This window comes from Populus euphratica, unplaced genomic scaffold (assembly GCF_000495115.2).
Source record: "Populus euphratica unplaced genomic scaffold, PopEup_1.0 scaffold1.1, whole genome shotgun sequence".
NCBI classification, from domain to species: Eukaryota; Viridiplantae; Streptophyta; class Magnoliopsida; order Malpighiales; family Salicaceae; genus Populus; species Populus euphratica.
Window position 1 is genome coordinate 6,261,087 of NW_011499845.1, and position 20,889 is coordinate 6,281,975.

General features: G+C 33.3%; 2 protein-coding genes and 1 non-coding gene across 3 annotated transcripts in view; all 3 read left to right on the forward strand.

The window, feature by feature from the left end:
• The first annotated feature begins 2,796 nt into the window (after nt 1-2,796).
• Nucleotides 2,797-2,878, forward strand: TRNAS-AGA (transfer RNA serine (anticodon AGA)). The gene has a single exon. It is a non-coding gene; the product is annotated as a tRNA-Ser (tRNA).
• Nucleotides 2,879-3,857: 979 nt separating this feature from the next.
• On the forward strand, nt 3,858-4,722 carry LOC105124979 (10 kDa chaperonin-like). Its single transcript, XM_011025221.1, has 3 exons — nt 3,858-4,137; nt 4,247-4,386; nt 4,503-4,722. The coding sequence occupies exons 1-3, from the start codon at nt 4,033-4,035 to the stop codon at nt 4,549-4,551; spliced, it is 294 nt and encodes a 97-aa protein (XP_011023523.1). The 5' UTR covers nt 3,858-4,032; the 3' UTR covers nt 4,552-4,722.
• Nucleotides 4,723-13,094: 8,372 nt separating this feature from the next.
• Nucleotides 13,095-20,889, forward strand: part of LOC105124986 (uncharacterized protein At1g04910-like) — a 9,972-nt gene continuing 2,177 nt past the window's right edge. The window contains exons 1-7 of the mRNA XM_011025234.1: nt 13,095-13,803; nt 14,203-14,272; nt 16,002-16,069; nt 16,167-16,255; nt 17,063-17,260; nt 20,499-20,703; nt 20,822-20,884. Coding sequence (XP_011023536.1) covers nt 13,414-13,803; nt 14,203-14,272; nt 16,002-16,069; nt 16,167-16,255; nt 17,063-17,260; nt 20,499-20,703; nt 20,822-20,884 — 1,083 coding nt within the window. The 5' untranslated portion in view covers nt 13,095-13,413. The remainder of the gene's footprint in view (nt 13,804-14,202; nt 14,273-16,001; nt 16,070-16,166; nt 16,256-17,062; nt 17,261-20,498; nt 20,704-20,821; nt 20,885-20,889) is intronic.

Below are 20,889 nucleotides of genomic sequence, written 5' to 3' on the forward strand. Positions count from 1 at the left end.
GTCAGTGCACTTACGTTTTAGATTGTGTACGATGATCGTGGATTTGTATGATTATGATGTTTTATTAGATGGTTCAGGGTCACGAAATTATCAATAATTTACAAGGCTGGTATAATAATCATCAAATCGCATAATTGCTAAATGCCCAAATAGCTTTAGAATAAATTTTAATTTGACAGTAGATTCGTGACTTAACAGGCATTCATGTCTTACTCTTCCCGAAACATTATAGGTGAGATTTCTCATTTGTAACTAAAAATAAGAAACTGGTTTTCTACAGAGACAGAGGAAGTGAAGACAATGAAAGATTCAAGCTGCCATTGTGCAGTCTAAGGTCCCATTTAAAGACTTAATAATTTCACAATTAGCAACAAGCTTAGTTATTGTCCGGCCATCCTTGAACCAAGCTAGAGAGAGAGAGAGAGAGAGAGAGAGAGACTGTTCGGCTGGTGCAAAACCATTCAAACCCCACTGTATCGCAATGATATGTGGCATAATCTGAATTCGAGTGCTGAAAGAAATGGCATGTGTTAACAACATGGGCTGCAAGTTCTTTTGTTCTCTAGTTCTTTAACCTTTGATCAGAATTCAATCGCCACCATCTGAACAATCCCTTCTTTCTTTCCTCTTGCAACGTGTTCTGATAGTGAAAATTCATCAAGTCTCCCATAAACCGAAAACAAAGCAAAGAAATTTCCGACCACTCGATTGTTGGGAGAGGGACCTATAAAGAAATGAATATTCTGTGAAGCCTGTGTGAAATGGACAGCCACTTAAAAGATTCAACAGAATAGATCACCACCATTATCGCTGCTGCAGTTCTATCATTAACACACATACCATAAAGAAAATTTCCAGACCATGCATCATTGCACCAACTTGTTGGAGCTCATAAGAAGGCATGAAAGACATGTCTTTCTTCTCGACCACCACCAGTCATTTGTTATCTAGCAGAAAAGATCTTTCGCACCCAGTTCTACTTTTTCAAATACAGCTGACATTGCAAGGACATTGCTTTGTATTCCCTTTCTTCTTTCATATTCCATCATCCATCACTTTGCCCTCCGAAAGCATATGACCTGTCTTTGCTGTTTCCAGAGGTTTTCAATATCGAATTAAAGAAAACTACTACTTTATATATATATAGGGACAGGACCATAGCATTTTATAAAAGAGACTGCTTTGCTGCCTTTATTTTCATACATGGATTCCTGTTCCACGAATTCCTCCACAGGATACCATTGGGAAAAGAGTTCTACACGTCTCCATAGCCCAACATCAAGAAGATGTCCGATTGTGACTGAGGTTATCCGCGCGCGCGCATTATTTTTTAGGAAGGTCAAGAAAAAAATTGTTATTTTTATTCTTATTAGATTGATAATAATATTTATTGGCAACAATTTATGAAGCCATGGTTGGTTTCAAGGCTATGAAACTATTAGAGAGAAATGCCAATGGCTGGCAGTTTAATTGGATGTCATGATGGCTCCCTGTATTTGTAATCGCCTACTTGGTGAAAAGCATCTTGCTCAAATTGGAATGCAACTCCATGTTATAGAAAAATTCAATATTAATTTTATAATTATGTTGGTTTTCTTGAAAGTATATTTGCATGAGAACTTCTCAGCTTATAAAATTGCTATAAAAAGGACTAGGCTATTGTTGTTTTTAAGACAGTGTGCAACGTCATCTTGGTAATACGTTGTATCATATAAATTTCATAAGCTACGTCATATATCATTTCAAGAAAATGACGTAGTTTGTATTCTAGTCCGGTTATTTTTTACTCATTTTGTTACGACGATATTATTGATGATTTCCTTGTATTATAAAACTACATTATACATTAATCATTTACTTGAAAATATATAAAATATTTTTTTAGATTTATTTATTCTTTATATCAACATATCAAAATTATAAAAAAAACAATTAAAAAATATTATTTTAATTTTTAAAAATAAAAAAAATACTTTTAAAAAATATAAAAATATATGCCAAGAACTCTCTTAATAAGCGAGAGCCTCGTGAAACATGGATTGGTGCCAAGAAATTGAGGGGTTCTCTCTCCCTCTCTCTCTCTCGATGTATTTATCATTAGAAAAAGTCCCAAAATTAACATCAAAAGGAGAATTAATTTCGAAAATCCATAAAAAAAAAAGATAAAAACTTTAAAGAAAAGAAAAAGGAAAGTGGAAAACCCAAAAAACAGAAAAGGTCGACGAAAAAAAATCGGAATAAAACAAACGAAAGAGGAAAAAGAAAAAAAGGAAAACCCATAAACCAGAAAAGGTCGACGAAAAAAATCGGAATAAAACAAACCAAAGAGGAAAAAGAAAAACATAACTATATTAAGCTCTCGTCAAGTATACTAGACTAATTGATTGGAATTTCCTCTGAGGTTTCTTTCAAATCCCTAAGCCTTTAAAATTCAATTTCAATTGATGGAGTTAGCATGTTGTAGCTAAACCTAAAAGTTATTTAAAAATTTAAGTTTTAAAAATAAATCAAACTCCATTCTTACACAAGAATATAGCACTTGTTCTTTTTACTTGTCAAGTTTGTATAAGAAAAAAGCACTTATTCTTGCATAGGAGCGAAGTTTGAATTAATTTAATTTTTATTTTTAAAGTGGAGATATCATATATGACTTTCTACCCCGTGTTATTCTCCTAATGTTATTTCCCCGAATTCGTTTCTACCATTCTACTTTGCAGAAAAAAAGGATCTTATTTAATATTTTACACCAGAGATTTTAATAATTAATAATTCATACCGCCAGCAGATGACCATTGGGTGGGCGTGCCGGAGTGGTTATCGGGCATGACTAGAAATCATGTGGGCTCTGCCCGCGCAGGTTCGAATCCTGCCGCTCACGTTTTCTCTTGTTTTTTCTCATTATTTTCTACTCTCTCTTTTGCCCAGAATCTGAGCATCGTATTTCACTATCTCTTCAGAAATTAAGAGCGGGTTAATAGTGGAAATCATCCCAGTATTTTTAATTTCTTCTAAAATCTATCTCCATGTATTTACTTTTCTCAACCTGGACCTTATATTCACCATTCCATTAATGAATCAGAGCCGCCCATAACAATTGAAAAGGAGTCAAACCGGCATTTTATTCATGCCTAGAAGAATACTTTTTCATCGAGTCCACAATATCTTGGCGAAGTATCAAGCTCAGCTATCCATGTACAAGCCTGTAACTTGTAAGGACAAATACTCAGCACAGGTGATTTTCTTGGGATTTCTCGAAAAAATGACATATCATGTTTATGAAATCTAAATCAACTGAGTATTTCATCCCTGTAAGTTAGTGGGTGATTATAAGGTTTTTTTTCTCTAAAATCATTGGTTATTTTATATGGTGAACTTTATTCTGTGAAATAATTTTAACTGGTGATCTCAAATTAATACTTTGTATTTCACGAAAATGATCCATCATGTTGCTTGAAACATGATAAAATACAAATCCAATTTTTTAAATTAAAAAAAATCTAATCGCAAAACCTTTTTTGACTCGGAAACCAACATGTATCTCAAATGAATCGAGGACCAGAAACATACTTGTAAAAAAAATATTAAAGACAGAAGGATCAGAATAATTTTTCGAAAAGTAAAGAGTAAAGAATGAAAATCAGTGAAAATCTACTTTCGATGTACATAGAGGGTATGGATTTTTGGGGGTGATTCTTTAACGCATGTATGCTGGGCCGAGTACAGGGCACAGCATTTTTAAGTGGGTCGGATTTGGGGTTTGTTTAACCGGCCAGAATCCAGCGCATTTTCATCCCCGCTCCTAACCCATACTTGAAACTGGATACCCATAATGACATGTAGCCCTTCAAGTAAATGTAAAACCCTAATAAAACCCTAGGACCTAAATCTAGAAGCTTCCGTTTCTCTCTAGAGAACCTTGATCCCCAATTCCTTCATCCCCAACGGCAATCCAACCTCTTGTTTTAAAAGGAGAGATCTGCAGCTGCAACTTCGCACTTTCATTTTGCCAGAGTTTCTTAGCAAAAGAAAAGAATGGCAAGGCGCTTGATTCCCACTCTTAACCGCGTCCTGGTGGAGAAAATTATCCCTCCCTCCAAAACCACTGCTGGTATTCTTCTCCCGGAGGCATCCACTAAGGTAATTCATTTACTTTTGGTTCTTCCATATCTCCGTCTGAATGTGTTTCTTTGTTGAATTAAGATTAGAGTTAAACTAAGTGGGTGTGATGAGTTTTGAATGAAAACAGCTTAACTCAGGGAAAGTGATATCTGTCGGTCCTGGGTTGAGGAGCTCTGAAGGGAACACTATCCCTCCAGCTGTGAAGGAAGGTGACACTGTGCTTTTGCCTGAATATGGGGGCACCCAAGTCAAACTTGGTGAAAAAGAGTATGTCCTTTATTCATAATGATTTAAAGTTTTGATTTATGGTATTTTTTTTTGGTTTGTTTACTAATTTATTTCTGTTGTTGTTGATCCGTGTTGGTTATTTTTTCCTCTTGCAGGTATGTTTTGTATAGGGACGAAGATATCTTGGGTACTCTTCATGAGTAGAGATTAATTGTTGTCCATTTAATGTATTTTTTGTTTTCATGGGGTTGTGATTGAGGCTTTGGGGTTAAGGCACTGCCTGGGTTCTATGGATGCAACTGTTAACAAATTGAGGTTTTTAATTGAACTGATGGTAATATGCTTTGGAATATGAGAATGGCAATTGTTCATCTCTGTTCTTTGCACTACTTTTGGCTTTAATTACTTCAAAACAGAACCGAATGGGAATAAGAACGTAACTGATTCAAGTATTGGAATTTCTGGTGTGCTATAGTGCATGGAAATGGCTAGCTTGGCCATGGAGTGTGACTGGGATTTTTTATGTAGAGTTTGGTGGGCTGTTGATCTTTTAACTCCGTTGCATGTTGCGTGTTCATGTTTATATATGTGTATAGAAAATAAACTCATATTTGGATGAGAATAAATTTTAAATAATTTTTATATGAAAAACTTATAAAAAATTAAATATTTAGATTAAGTATTTATTTTAGTGGTGAAATATTTTACTTAGAGCACAATTAAAATGAATTTTCATATTAGAATTGATAATAAAATTTAGAATAAGCAGTTCGAATTCACCTAGGATAAATTGATAAATCTCGACTTTTGTGTGAGTTGGTCCTTGAACACTTTAAGAATTTTATTGAAACTAGTCAATCGATTGATTGGATCAATTTAACCTTACTGAACGTTTAATTCGAACTTATTGAACATTTAAGTTGCTAGTGGAATTATAATGATTGGTTTATATGTGTGTATATATACAGCTTGCTTTTAATTGTAAAGTTAAAAGAAGATTCAAAAAGGTATTATATACGGGTTATTATTATAAGCAAAATAATTATAAAATTATCAATTATTAATTATATTTTAATTATGATATTATAAATTTATATTCTAGCATAAAAATATTTATTTTTATTTTCACAAAATTTTGTGAGTTATAATTTGAGTTGTATTGTCCCCTGTACAAAGAGAGTTGTGAAAAACAAGTTATTCTTGTAGAATTTTGAGTGTTGGGTAAAAATTCTCGATACTAGTAATAAAATTTTATCAAGAGAGAAATCTTGAAGGTAATATACTTTCAGGTGAGAAAAAATCTATTGCTAGTTTCCTAAATTTGGCCAAAACTAACTATAGAGTCAAAAGTTAATAGGACATCCACCTTATTTGTTATTTTAGGGCGCAAAGGTCAGAGTATAGACCTCAGAATCAAGTACAATATATTTTAAATTCAGAATAATTCAACAGTTAAATTTTTCTACATCTAAATATAACTAAACTAACCTAAAAATAAACGAGCTATTTGCTCAACATGAATAACACTTTATTGAAACGTATACTTCTGATCTTCATTGTTTAGAATGAAGGCAACATCTGGATGTATCATAGATAAAAAAATAGACATAATTCAATGATGGAAGAGAGAAATTGGTCAGCAACCAAAATTACCTTTCAAGTATATTTTCTTTTGTTTTTTAGAAAATTACCAATAATAATTTTTATTAAACATATTGTATTCTTTTCAATCCTTCTAGTTAGTTGGTAGAGGAGTGTGAGAAGAACATGTTCAAAACATAGCATGATCCAACGGTTGATGCTAGAGATATGGTCATAAAAATATTATTGGCTCCTTTAACTTCTTTACTTCTCTCTAGTTAAATTTTCTCTATTATCTCTCCTTTTGTTTTTGTTTTTGTGGCTTTTTTGCTATTTTAAAGAGATATTTTACCTTAATTATAATTTTATTTATCATTTATACTTTTATATATTTGTTTTATTTTTCACATAGTTTATTTCAACTTAAATCTCTAGTCTTTATCAAACTTCAATTGAGATGAAAGGAGAACATATTATTGACTTTATGCAAAATTACATCTCAATCCAATTATTGGATTTAGAGCTTTACATTTTAGTATAAAATTAATTAGTTCATGACTTTTCATCAATAATCTAGATTTTATTCTTCGGTCTTCACATAAAATCATATCAATTATTCTTCTAAACCTTTAAGAACATTTTATTATTTTGGAATATATTTATTTTAATTTTTTTTATCTTTATTTATTTATTGAACTTATTACCATTTTAAAGTAACATCACTGATTTTTAATTGATGCCTATATCTTTAGTCTTGTCCTATTCGTTACACTTTTCTTTATTATAGTTTATTTTTTATTACCTCACTTATTATTTAAAAATATTTTATTATTTTTCTTATTATTTTGTCCATCAAAATGCATTAGTAGTTTCTTTATCTTATGAATTATAAGCTAAAATTCATTTTTTAGAGGTCATCCTTTCCATTATATATCATTATCTATCTATTATTTTTTATTTTGGTTTCTATTACTCGTTGAGATTATACCACTTTCAGTCTTATGTTTCAATGAGAGTTTACATATTTTTATATTTAAATTATAAATTTTTTAAGTTCCACAACAATATTTAAATATGATTTAGCACTTGAGATATTGATTTAGGCTTGTCAAGCTGCATTAAAAATAAGTTTGTAAATTCTTTCTTTTAACATTTTATTTTAATTATATTGTTAGTTATTATATTTACTTGAAATAATTTATATTAATTATTAAATTTGATGATATACCTGATTCACGTTGGTGTTTAGTTATCTTAATTCTATAACAACAATTGTTAGCGTTGGGGCTGGTGTCTTAAAGAATCACCATTGCCTTGACTGCTGATAAGTTGGACGTGGGTGAATGGATATGTTATCCTTCCATATTGATTCCAGGTACCAGCAATGGTTGAAATGTTGAATGTCAATAAATTGTTGCTTTACATTTGATTGTTTTCAAGACACCATTGACCATTCCAATAGTATACAAGCAATGACCTTTCTGGATGAAACTCGTTTCAAATAATCGGGGCTTATCTCCTAGATGTTAGTTTGCTTGGGAATATGCATGCATGGTGTATGATTTTTCTACTCTTCTTTGCAATCTTTTATCGGTTGTTGCTTTATGGAATCGCGTTTGGCGTGTGCCACCTGAGATGCCAAGGAAGAAAGTGTTTAAAATGAAATTCAGATTATGCATAATGTACAATAAGGATATTGACCGGAAAGAGATGCTTAAAGGATATGAGCTGCGATGAGGTTATAATCAGGGAAGATGGACATTAAAGCTTTTATTCAGTTTCTCTCTGACATGGAGACTGAGTTGAGAGCATGATTCCTGGGTTGAAATCGAGATATTCCTGGGTTGAAATCGAGATGTGACTTCTAGGTGACTTGTTCTTAGATTGAGATCTTGAAATTTCGAGATTTTTGCATTTTCAAATTGTTAACAGAGTGGATGGGTTCTGAATGTGATTCGTAGGAGCATGATGGCATGTCAATTTCTGGAATCACCATGGTTATGAAACATCCATTCTGATTGTTTTAGGATCTGTGCTGTTCTGAAGAAGGAATAACCATTGGTGATGATCGGCATTGCGGGTGGTGAGCTTGCTCCGGTCAAAATGTTGCAGCCATTCTCTTGCAGTGTCAACTTATTGATTCCCTGTCTGTCTACGCTCAACACTCGTGGTGGATCCAAGTCCATTGCGATCTACATGGTGACTGATTCAGAGTACTGTTCTCATACCCGCGTCCTTATAAAGCCACTACGTGAGGCTTTGATTGAGGAGAGAAATGTAAGACAATAGGATAAAATAGTTTTCTCTAGAACCGTTTGTTCTTGTGTTAAAAATAATTTTAAAAAAATAAAAAAATATTTTAATATATTTCTTAATATAAAATATTTTAAAAACCAATCACTTCCAAAAATATAAAATATCACAACAGCAATTGAACAAGAAAGGGTAATGTATAAGCTAGCTGGCCATTTAGCTATTCGATTATAAAATCCCTGCGATAGTAACACGAGTCCTTGTCCTGATTTGGAACGATAGGTACTGCTTTCGGTGGCAAAATCCCATGGGTTGTGCTAACGTTAGGTGACGAGTCTAATTCTCGTTCACACAAGAAGAAGAAGACTCGTAATGAAAATTGATTCTCAATCTCTTCCCCTGCCCTCCCCAAGTTTGAAGAGCTACTTTTTGACTAAGCACACGACGAGACGCAACCTTTCAAGTCAACCTCACCTGCCTTCCGTTTTAGAAGTGTTTCTGGCAAAAATCAATTAATATTTTTAAAAATAATCATGTACACACAACCCAACCAGCTGCTAAGTGCAAAAGCAATATTTATTGTACCCGTCAGTCATCAGTTGCTTCAGCACCGGTCAATGTCTCCTCGTCTGAGCAACAAATTGCTTCTCTTGCAAGTGGGGAATGTTTTGGTGTGCCTTCTGAATGGCAAGCCAAGGCAATGGGAAAATTACTCTGTGTAGCGGTTATTTTTTTCACTCGCCGGCCCTTTGTTATTTTTAAAAATTTCAATTTATGTTCTAGGTTAATATAAAATTCTAAATTTGATAACATGATCAGATTATTCTCATATGTATTAAATTAAAATATTAATCAAACGGATCTTCTCTCTCTTCTCGAACCAACATCGAACACAATAACGTGTCGCGTGATTTGTTTTGTTTCAGAAGTTGTCTTTTCTCGCGCAGCGCTGCTGGAATCTCACATGGATTTCATCTGTGACTCGGCTAAAAACAAGTACGACCCCTGTTATCGAAAAGCAGATATGGAGATGTCCATTTTTGTTAATTCTACTTAAAAAAAAGGTACATCCAGAGCAGATCTGGAGCATTGAGGGTGGAAGAAGCAATGCCCACTTTTATCTTTGCTGATGCATGTCAAGGTACTTGAATATGAGGCCATGTCCAAGTGATTTTTATGGTTCCAACTCTGGTGGAAGCCCACACAGTGACAGTGAATGTTTGAGTCCACGTCCATTAGTGTAACTCCTGGAAAATTAAAGAAGAAACGTACGAGCAGAAAACGGTGTCTTAAAATTTGCTCGAGAATGCGAAGGTGCGCTTCCAAATGTTTATCTTTTACTGCCAAGCTATAGCTTATTTCATTATAATTTTCTCTGATTCCAGTGTACCATCGTGGAGCCAAAGGATTATCTAGAGACACTTTCTTAGGCGTCTCTTACAGATCAGAAGACAGCACCTAAGCAGCACTCTTGCGTTGCGTCTTCATCCCTTTTCTTCTCTTTGCCCCAGATTGAAACCTCTAAAAAAGTTGAATCCAATCCTTCTCTATCGAAAGTGAAGACTTGGTCCCAGTATTTGTCACTCTGGCTCTTCGTTTCGATACTGATCATTAGCTTAGCATGAAGCGGGCTTTTTACTTTCATGTTAAGTGTTATGAGAGGAGAGGGAGGCGGCAAATTGAAGACATGAACGATCTGTAGATGATCATGTACATTTTTTTTAATTTAATTGAAAAATTATAATACTTAACATGGAAGCTTTTTAGTTGTTAAATAGAAAGCAATGAAAATGTAAAATGTTATGCATATATAAAATTTAAGATTCAAGATGTAAATTATAATTTTTTAAATAATGAAACGTAAATAAAAAAAATAAACCAATTACAAAGTGCTCAGTGTAATTTTTCCTTTGTAATCTTCGTGAGCATGCTCTACAGTTCCAGGTTCCTACAGAGCTGGCAATGAATGGAGTTCTGGTGGAGCATGTACTCAGAGCCCAGCTTGCTTGTCCTGAGATCAATTTGGCCCTCTCATGAATGTACTGCGTGTACTTTTTTTATAAAAATAAAAATTCGGGGTTATCATGGTGCCCTTTTTTTACCCATCTCACACACACACACACACATATTATACATTCGAGTTTGAATTTAATGATGTATTTACGGGCATCTACTCTCGTGTTATAATTTAGAATTTGAGTTTAATGACTTCTTCCCGTTATTAATCTAACGACAATCAACACTGTGCCAACTCCAGCATCTTAGATTTCTCAAAGAAAGTTCATATTCACAAATATACGAGACAGGGCAGTTACAAACCAACAGGGGAAAACAGGGCGAGAAAGAGATTGCTTAAAAAATTGACTGGGAGATGGTACGTCACATGAAGCTCCCTCTGTTAATGTGGGTGGATACCATTAGCGGCAAAACTGTAGCTTTGCGTTCTATAAGATACCCGTGTCCTGTTGTCTCATGGGTGCATGGATATTTAAATCACTACTATTAGTTAAGCTTGTCAGCCTGCGGTGTAAGGAAAGGTGTCTGGAGTCCCTAACTGGATAGATCCATGAACCATCCCTGATCCCACCATATTGAATCCCCCATTAATGAGTTTGCTTCCATTGATTTTAAAAACTATTGCGTTATTTCCAGCTCACGTGCATCTGGTTTGATTAAAATAAAAGGCATTATTTGTTCAGGAATCAGGCTGTGGTTTTATATGGATTGTGTTCCAGAGGGTAGTAGTGATAGTAGTTTACAGTATTTTTTGTTTTGAAATATATTAAAATAATAATATTTATTTATTTATTTTAAAATATTTTTAATATTAATACATCAAAATAATATAAAAACATAAAAAAATAAAAATTATAAAAATATTATTTCAACCACGTTACAAAACATTAAACATTATCGTTCAAATCTAATGTTACTATTTAAAGTTAGCATCCTTTTATTTTGTCTTACAAGACAAGGTAATTGGACCAGACAATTGAAACACGAACCTTTCTTGAGACGTTGCAAGAACTTATCCGGATTTCGAAGTTTCAGTAAGAGTGTCTTTAAGTTTACACATTGCAGCCACTAGATGTCTCTTTAATTATTTTTGTTATTGTGTTTTAATGATTAGGATATTATGGGATTAGACTTGGATATTTGAGATCGACTCTTTCTTGGATAGCACTTCAACCTTACGATCGATACGTGCATGAGATATTTCTTCTCATTGTAATATTTTTTTGGGTTTAATGCTTGGTCAGCAATGTAATAACTTTTGCCTTTTAAATTATATATATATATATATATTCATTAAATTAATGTTTTTATAAATATTTTTAATATTTTTTAATTAAAAACACATTACATCATTTTTTAAGTGACACGACAATTATAATTTAACTAATCAAGTCTTATATTTGTACTTTAAAGTTATTAGGTTAAATTTTATAAATTAAAATTATTAAAAATTTTATATAATTATTAATTTTAAAATTTAAAAGGTTAATTAGAAACACAAAAATTAATCTAAATAACAATATTAATAAAAAAGTATATATTAGAACGTGGGGAATAAATTTCTTTAGAGGTGAACCATGACATGACTTGAAATTCAAGTTCCAAAAAAAGCAAGGAGAGGATGTTCGAAGGGAGATTGGACGTTGTGGATTGTAATGATGGATGGGGAGAGAGAGAGAGAGAGAGAGAGAGAGAGAGAGCTTTTCTTTTGCTCTACCAGGCAGGCACACAGGAAACGGCAGCCAACAACACACCACTGACGCCACTCCACCGTGCCTCATCAAGGCACGTGCTCCCTTCTAAAATAATGGGCATTGCTGGTGTATGGTTACTTGCACTACAAGTGCCTTGTAAGCAATTCCTTTTCTTCCTTTCTGTAGATCGACGCCCCTTGCGCAGAGTACAAGTAATTCCTTCACTTTTCTTTTTAGCTTCGCTGGGAAAGTAGAAGCAATACCAGAACTAGTTGTTGCTAAGCTGTCTGTAAATCTTGACAAAATCCACACAATTTTTCCATGTGATTAATTAATTGTACAAAAAACAAAACACTGAAAATAATAAAACGAAATACCCGGATAAATTAGATAGTAGTGCTGTTAACATTGAAAGAAAATCTTACTGTGCTTAATTAGTGATATTGTATTATTATTATCTGGAAATTAAAATTTTAAAATGATTTCCAATAATTATGGCAGGTACACTAATTTGATTGATATTGATATAAAAAAACATAATTAAAATATAGAAAAGGGAATCTACAAGCAATCTTACCATAAAAATCCAAAAACATACCATCATCATTCTTGTATCGTGTGAGAACACAATTCAAATAGTATTTTATAAAAAAATAATTTTTTGATATATTTTAAATAGTTTTATTATATTAATTTTAAAAATATTATTTTAATACAATTTAATATAAAAACTACTTTAAAATATAACTACAATCACAATACCATGTAATCACCTCACCTCTCTCGTTGTACCTCGTCTATGCTGTCGCGGTTTTTGGTAAAAGGATTTGCAGTAAGCTCTTGATCAATATTTCAACCATTAACCACGAAATTTTCGTTTTTTACTTTCAAATCAAAGATAGGAATATCGTGACGAATTAAAGCCATGATTTCATTTTCTTTTTTAAAATAAACAATGAAAAGATAGAAAGCAACATTAATCTAGTCTGTGGATGCTAGAGGCTGCTTGGAAACACATTTGAAATCTTTTTTTAAAAAAACTTGAATTTTTTTAAATTAAGTTTTTAAATATTCTTAGATCATGCAGAAATAAAAAATATATTTATAATTTTTTTTTTAAATACAACCACTAAAAAAAAAACCAGAACCCAGAAAGAGAGCAAGACGTTTTCTACACGGTTGAGGACAACATTTGCAAGTCATTCTCAAATCCCACCATCAAAATATTCCCCCCTAAAATATACCTTCCTTGCACATAAACTCCAAACTCTCTCTCTCTCGCTCTCGCTCTCCACTACCACGTGCTCCCTCCCACTCTCTGTCTTTCTTTCCTCTACTAAAATCATTACAAACAAGAGAGGGAGAGGGAGAGGGAGAGGGAGAGGGGAGAAATCTAGAAAGAAACCGAAGAGAGAGGGAGAGCACTCAGACATAAACACAGGCATGCATGACGACACGTCGTAGCAAAGAAGTAATCAAAACGACGAAGATCCAAATCGAATTACTACTACAATTCCACTAAATGCACGCGTACAATAGAATACCTAGCAGCGGCCACTCAACACCCTCACCGCCTCAATCGCCGCTCCGTTCACCTAGGTACCGTCACGGCAGTGGAGGAGGAGGCCGGTCCAAGCCTGGCCGGTTCACTCCTTCCTCCTATCCGCCTGGACGTAACCTCGCACACCGCCTCGCCTGGTTCCTCCTCTCCGTCCTCCTCCGTCGCCAGGGGATTTTCCTTTTCGCTCCTCTCATTTATATTTCTGGTATGCTTTTGTACATGGGAACGGTGTCTTTCGACGTTGGCCCTATAATTGACCATAAGCCTGCTCCTGGTTCGGTTTATCGGAGCCCTCAGATTTACGAGAAGCTTCGACCGGAAATGGATGCCGATAATTCATCTGCCGATGCGGTGCGTTTTATCTGTCGTTCTTCATATCATGTCATGATTTGGAAAGTTGAGAGCTTGCAATATGTAGTGTTTTACATTGCATGGAGTGAATCAGAATCAGAATCAAAGTGTGATTAAGCTACATATATAATTTAATGCTATTTAGTTAAATGGGGCAGCTTGATATTGCTGCCTCCAATCTCTGGTTTCTATAGCTATGTCCTTAAAATTGTCTAGAACTGGCTGCTAAGAATTTCATTATTATAGTTCTAAATGTTTTCCTTCGTTTTCTGCTTGGCCCTGGCTTGTTGTTGTGGATTTATCTAGGGTTTGATGTCTGCATCACCTTTTATCCTTGCGATTTATTTTTTACTTGCGTGTTAATTACTCTCTGTTGATATGAAACTGAATTCACTGTAGCTATCAACCGTGTGGAAAAACTCGTATAAAAGTGGTGAGTGGAGGCCGTGCATAAACAAATCTTCTGAAGGTATGAGTTATGTCTAGGAGCTTCATTATGCTATTTCTTTTGCTTCAGATGGTTTTTTTCTTTTCTTTTTAACACCTCTTGAGTATTCTGGTTTTTGAGATGTAGGGATGTGGATAGTTTGTAGGGTTTCACTTCATGCTATTGTCATTTGGATCTTTTTGGTTGTAGAATCATGATTTCCCTAGTTAGACCTAATTAGATGCCAATGAGGCTTTGTTACACTTAGTTTTGAACAGTAGCTGTACTGTATGCAGTTGTGCGTTGCGTTTGTTTCTGTTCAGGCCTGCATAAATCTTATCAAAAGTCTGTTTGAATATAATGGTTGGAATCGTTGTGAGGCAGTTGGTTTGCTGATGCTTGATAATAGATATGCTGCATAGGAATTAGGTTGACTCCTCACTGTTTATAATTCACATGCTTTGCAATTCAGTTGCCTGCTTTCTTCTGTCAAAAGAAGCCTGGCCTCGTTGAATTTGGACATGCTGGTATTTGTATGGTTAATGATCATAACTTGCACACCCTGTTAGTGAGTTCTTAACTTAACTGGACTTTAATGTCTAGGTATTATGTTTTGGACATAATACCTAAACATTATGTATGGTATTTGTGTGGTTAATGATCAGAACTTGCACTCTGTTGGTGGGTTCTTGATTTAACTGAACTGAACTGTGATGTTTAAGTATTATGTTTTCATTTTTTACAGAGTAGGACACTGAATATCATACAATACATTGCAATTCCCATGATCTCTGCTCATAGATTCTAAGCTATTGATGAGCCTCCTTTCTCCTTTTCCAAAAAATAAAATAAAATTATTGGGATGGTGAGACTGTGCTGACCATCAATCATTTGTAGAAGAAGTCATGTTTGTGACATTCTCTGTTTAGAAAGAAATTCAGATATCTCAGGTTTTGGCTTAGGATTTCTTGTTGAATTTTTTTAATGGGATAATGACTGGTCTTTTTTAACAGAACTCTTAAAAGATTTATCCATCTTAAGTTCTTTCCTTAAGTGCTCAGGTTTGGTTTATGACAGTCTAGGGTTCTTTAGTTGGGAGAGACCGAGTGTTTTTCTTGCTAAAAGGAATAGTGCAATATAGTTGTCCTTGCTTATGAACATCAATCTTGAAGTTAAAATGAAAAAAAAAAAGTGCATAATCTATGGCCAGAGCAATCTTGATACAAAGTATTATTTTCATTTCATTCCATTCCCATCACCTTTTTCATGTCCAAAAGCACTCACCTTTTCATTTAAATCACTAATTCTCACCACTTTCATGTTGTATGATTATACTTATGATTTTCTCATTGTCTCATGGTCTATAATTGGCATAATATTACGTCACTACATCGCCATTATCACCATTTTTGGCTCTCCATCATCATTGCATACAATTTCAGCTGCTTCTGGCCTTGCATCACTATGGTCACCCTTACTGCTATGCAGCATCAGAAAACCAACTTCGTCATTTTAATATGGGCACTGTATTATTGGAGCTCCGATCTTTAATAACCTGTTACAGACTTAATAAATAAATAAATAAAAAACTTTCTGCCATATGATGAATAATATGTTTTCCCTTCTATTAATAGATGCCAATATCATTGTAATCATGTTTACCTTTTCTTTGCAATTTTTTTTCCTTTCCTACATGATTTCTTGTCTGAGTGCCTAGTCATGCTTGTCTTTATGTTTATCGATTTTCAGTGTTGTGGTTGTTTCATGATAGGCTTACCTGAATCAAATGGTTATATCTATGTTGAGGCAAATGGTGGCCTGAATCAGCAGAGGACTTCGGTTGGTTTCATTCTTTGTTTTTTCTTATTTCATATTTGTATACATTCATGATTTGTTCTTTTGTATTCTCAATGCATTTTTTTGTGGAGCCTTGTAGATATGCAATGCGGTTGCTGTGGCGGGCTATCTTAATGCAACTCTACTCATTCCTAACTTTCATTATCATAGCATCTGGAGAGATCCTAGGTTTGTCAACACCTGTTCTTCAGTGTAATGTTTTGGGACTGGATGCCTAATAATGCAATATCAGAGAAAAAAAAGTTTAAAAATTTGTTGGTTTGACTTCTGAATTGAACTAATGAAGTAACTTAGGTTTACCATGTCATGATGATGTTTTTTCATAATAACTTAGGTGGGCTTCTCGACAGAAAATTAGATGCTTTGGTTTATTTTAAATATGGTCAAAAGAAATTACATTGGGTAGGGTGGATGGATTTATTATGATAGATGATTTTGATTTTCAAACTGATTTGTGGTTGGTTGCTTGTTTTGCTTCTACCTATACATTGGAGATCTCGAGCTGGTTTGTCTTAGGTCGTTAGATTTTCCCACCCTATGGCATGTTACCTCCTGTATTGAAAAATATGCTTCTTGGAGCTCAGTTGTTTGTTAGGAATATTTAAGTTGATCTCTCAATGTTTGTTATGCTTTCTGCATGGTGCACATTTGGTCCGGGAGATGCCTTTGTCTGTCATTCATCTTTTTCATCGAACTAGCTCATGAATGAGTGATATAATTGCAAACTATTTGTTATCTAATATTTCTATTTGAGAAAAAAAGAGCACTTTAGAACTTGAAATTGGACAAACAATTTGATGATTTTTATTCACTTTCGTACTTATTCATTTTGCTGTGGACAAAGCACAACAATATCTGCCAGTGGGATCCTTTTATTGTTTTTTTCCACAGTTCATGAGATAATTTGTGTAAATGGCGATAAAGATTTGTTTTCATACAGACCAAAGCAGCTAATTCAGGGTTTTACTTTTGCAGCAAATTCAAAGACATCTATGATGAGGACTATTTTATCAGTACATTGGAAAATATTGTAAGGGTGGTTGATAAGATTCCTGGATACCTTATGGAGCGTTATGATAACAACATGACTAATGTCCATAACTTTAGAGTAAAAGCATGGGCACCCGTTCAGTATTACAGGGATGTTGTCCTTCCAAGGCTATTAGAAGAAAGGTGAGTGGCAAATCTATAATGTTAATTGTTACAACATAGTTTTCCATATATCAACTTGCCTACTCTGTGTTTCATCTAAACAGCAAGGCATTCTGGGTGTCCCTTCCCTCATTTCATTCTCTGTTTCGGTTTGTGCTGATAACCCATAGCATCTCATTTATGCCTTAAAATGTGGTTTTGGACGGTCTCCGTAGTGGTTACACAAACATGTTTTAAACCTAAAGGTATTTATATATGCATGTTTGTTGAAGTCAAATTAATCTAATCAGTAGTGATTAGTTGATCGCTTTCTTGTTTTTTGTATAGCTTTATACCAATTTATTTCACATTGTGAGAGAGAGATGTAACATTGAAATTGTCTGCGTCACTGCATAAATGTTAAATCTTAGCAATCTGTATCTGACTAGTGTATTTTCCCATTTCTGAATGCTTTTCTTGAGAGGTTATTGTATCTGACATATGATGCAAAGTGTTCAAAGTTTAGGGAGGCAGTGATAGGGAATGGAGAAAAACAATTACGGGAATTATTATTTGACTATTTAGGAAATTTAATATTGTATGATTATTTTAGTTTTGCAGTAATTTAGGAATATTAGTATTTACTAGATATGTTGCCCGCGTGTTGCCGTGGGCCGCACATTTTTTTTTTTAATGTAAAATAAGTGATAGGTTAAGAAAAACTCAAGCTCCAAGTCATTGGTTAAATTAGCAATACAGAAAAAAAAAACCAATAGTAAATAAGCTGAAAAAAAAAAAAAAAGAAGAACCACACTTGAGTCTATTCAGATTATCAAACAACCCAATGCTAACCTAAATGAAGGAAAACCAAGAAAAAAAGGGGTCAAATTTAAAAAAACAAAAAAAAAACAGAAAACATTAGCTTAAAAAAAGGGAAAAAAACTAGGCAAACCTTTTAAACCTAATCCAATCTAAAAAATTGCAACTTGTTAAATCATGGAACCTAGAACCCGGGTTCAATCAAGAAGCTTAAATGCCATCTAATTTAATTTTAAATGATGAAATTTTTTAAAAAACTATTAATAAAAAAAGAAAAAAAAAGGGGGCTAAAATCTTACCAGAAAAAACCAAATGAGGATGAAATGAAAAAAGAAGTATTGCAAATAAAAAAAATTACAATTAAAAGAATTAGGACCAAACTTGAAAGAATAAAAAATTATGGGAGTGAAATATAAAAAAATTGTTGAGGGCTAACCCAATAGAATAATGAAAAAAAAAAACTGAGGTTAAAAAGAGAATTAAAATGAAAAATATAACAAAAAAAGTTAAAAAATGATAAAAAATAAGACAACATTAATTTAGAAAAAGGAAAAAAAAACAGAGTTAACCTTTTAAACGTCTAATATCTAAAAGTCACATTCCGTGAAATTTTTTGCCCAAATTCAATAAAAAGTATAATTATCAACCAATTTAATTTTAATTTTGAAAGATGAGATCGGTAGAAAAGTATTATTAAAAAAACTTGGAAAAGAAAAAAAAAAGGGATAAAATTTGATAGGAAAAAACCTAAGAAGGATGTAGTTTAATGAAAAGATTTAAAAAAATTATCTAAAATAAAATAAATATCAACTAAAATAATAAAAACCAAGTAAGCCAAGACAAACATTCTAAACATGACTAAATTTTAAAAAGCTTGCAACCTATGAAATTATGGATCCAGGTATCATAAGCCAATTTTAAAATATAAATTTAAAAAACTAATAATAACAAAAAAAACCTCGAGCGAACTTAGTAGCTAAGTCGAGTCAACAAACCAAACACGTGACCTACGACATGCAATTAGAATGTCTATATAAATAGGAAAGTGAAAAAAACATTGTAAAAAAAAAAAAAACTTAAAAAAATTACGAAAGTCAATCTGGCCTAATCCTTCATATTCATTACTTGGGTAATGAGATTGGGGTGACCCCATTAAAGGCAGACCTAATAAAACAAAGAAGCATGATTCTTCATCAAACAAACGTTGAGGGATGAAATTTTTTTAAAAAAATCAATAAAAAAAATGCAAAACAAAAAAAAAAAGCAATTAAAAGGTTTAGGACTAAATTTGACATAAAAATTAAATGAAATTAAATGTTCAGGAAAAAATCAAATGAAATTAAATGTTCCGAGATTGAATTATACAAAACAAATCTATTAAGAAAATGATTAAAAAATAGCAATTAAAAGAATTATGATCAAATTTGATATAAAATTAAATGAAAATAAATGCCTAGGGGTGGAATCAGGAAAAAAATGAATCAATCAAGAGAATGATTCAAAATAAAACAAATAGAAACTAAAAGAACGAGGACTAAATTTAAAAACAAATTAAAAAAATCAAATGATCAGGGATGAAATTGAAAATAACATCTAATTAGAAACAATTAATGTAAATAAAACAATTGCAAATAAGAGAAGAGGGAGTTAATCAAAAGAAAAAATAAAATGAAGGGCTGGTATAAACTTTTGCATGGCCAGCACGCAATCCGAGAAAGAAAAGAATGAAAGAGAGAAAAAACAATTTTGGGCAAAATCATGTTGAACCACCATATATGCACCACCTATAGAGGAAGAGGATGCCGAGATGAATCAAATAATGCAGGGAAATCACAGTTATAACTGGCAAAGCTAGCTGCCCACGTCGCTAGAAGGCGGCGGAGTGGTTAACACGTGCGAGGCAGGTGTCAACAACCTTTTCTTTTCTTTTTTTTCAATGCAAAAACTGAAAATGCCCTTAGGACCAAAGAATACTAATAAACAAACCATGATGGAATTACAACAAAGCCCCTGAAGATAAGGCTAAAAAATTCAAATTGTAAGGGTTATCTAGTATTTCAATTGTTCCATAAAATACAAAAACGCTTTTATGTAGAAGACATTGGATTATTTTATTAAAGGGTTATATTAGTAATTTTACTATGCATTTAGAGTGTTATGTGTCTTGGGACACAATAAAACCATAGGAGAATTAGTGTGACTGTTGTAGGTTTCCTATTTTAATTTTTCAGTGGCCACAGACATTCAAAAAGAGCATATATTGACATTGAAAAAATGAAATTGGTTCTCTTGTTTTGCAGTTTTGTTGGTGGTTCTATGCCATTTTTTTGGGAATGGCACCGGCATGTTCTGATGGAATTTCATGAGTCCCCATGCATTTGTTATTGACTGACTGTTGAATAGATTGAATCAATGTGTGTGACTATTAATTCGAAGCACTGATTTTTGCGTGCTATCTCAGGGTCATAAGGATTTCTCCTTTTGCAAATCGCTTATCATTTGATGTTCCTCCAGCTGTTCAACGGCTTAGATGTTTGGCAAATTATGAAGCTTTAAGGTTTTCAAATCCCATATTAACTATGGGAGAAACATTGGTTGCGAGAATGAAAGAACGCAGTGCGAGCCATGGTGGAAAGTATGTTTCTGTCCATCTTCGCTTTGAAGAGGTTAGTTGTCATTAAATTAGCAGTGTTTCAATGCTAGATTTTGTTTACTATTACTGCTAACAATGTTTTTTTTTTTTAATGCTAAATCTTAAAATTGGTTGAAAATTCATGTTTACAGGACATGGTTGCTTTCTCATGCTGTGTATTTGATGGTGGAGGGCAAGAAGCTAAAGACATGAAAGCAGC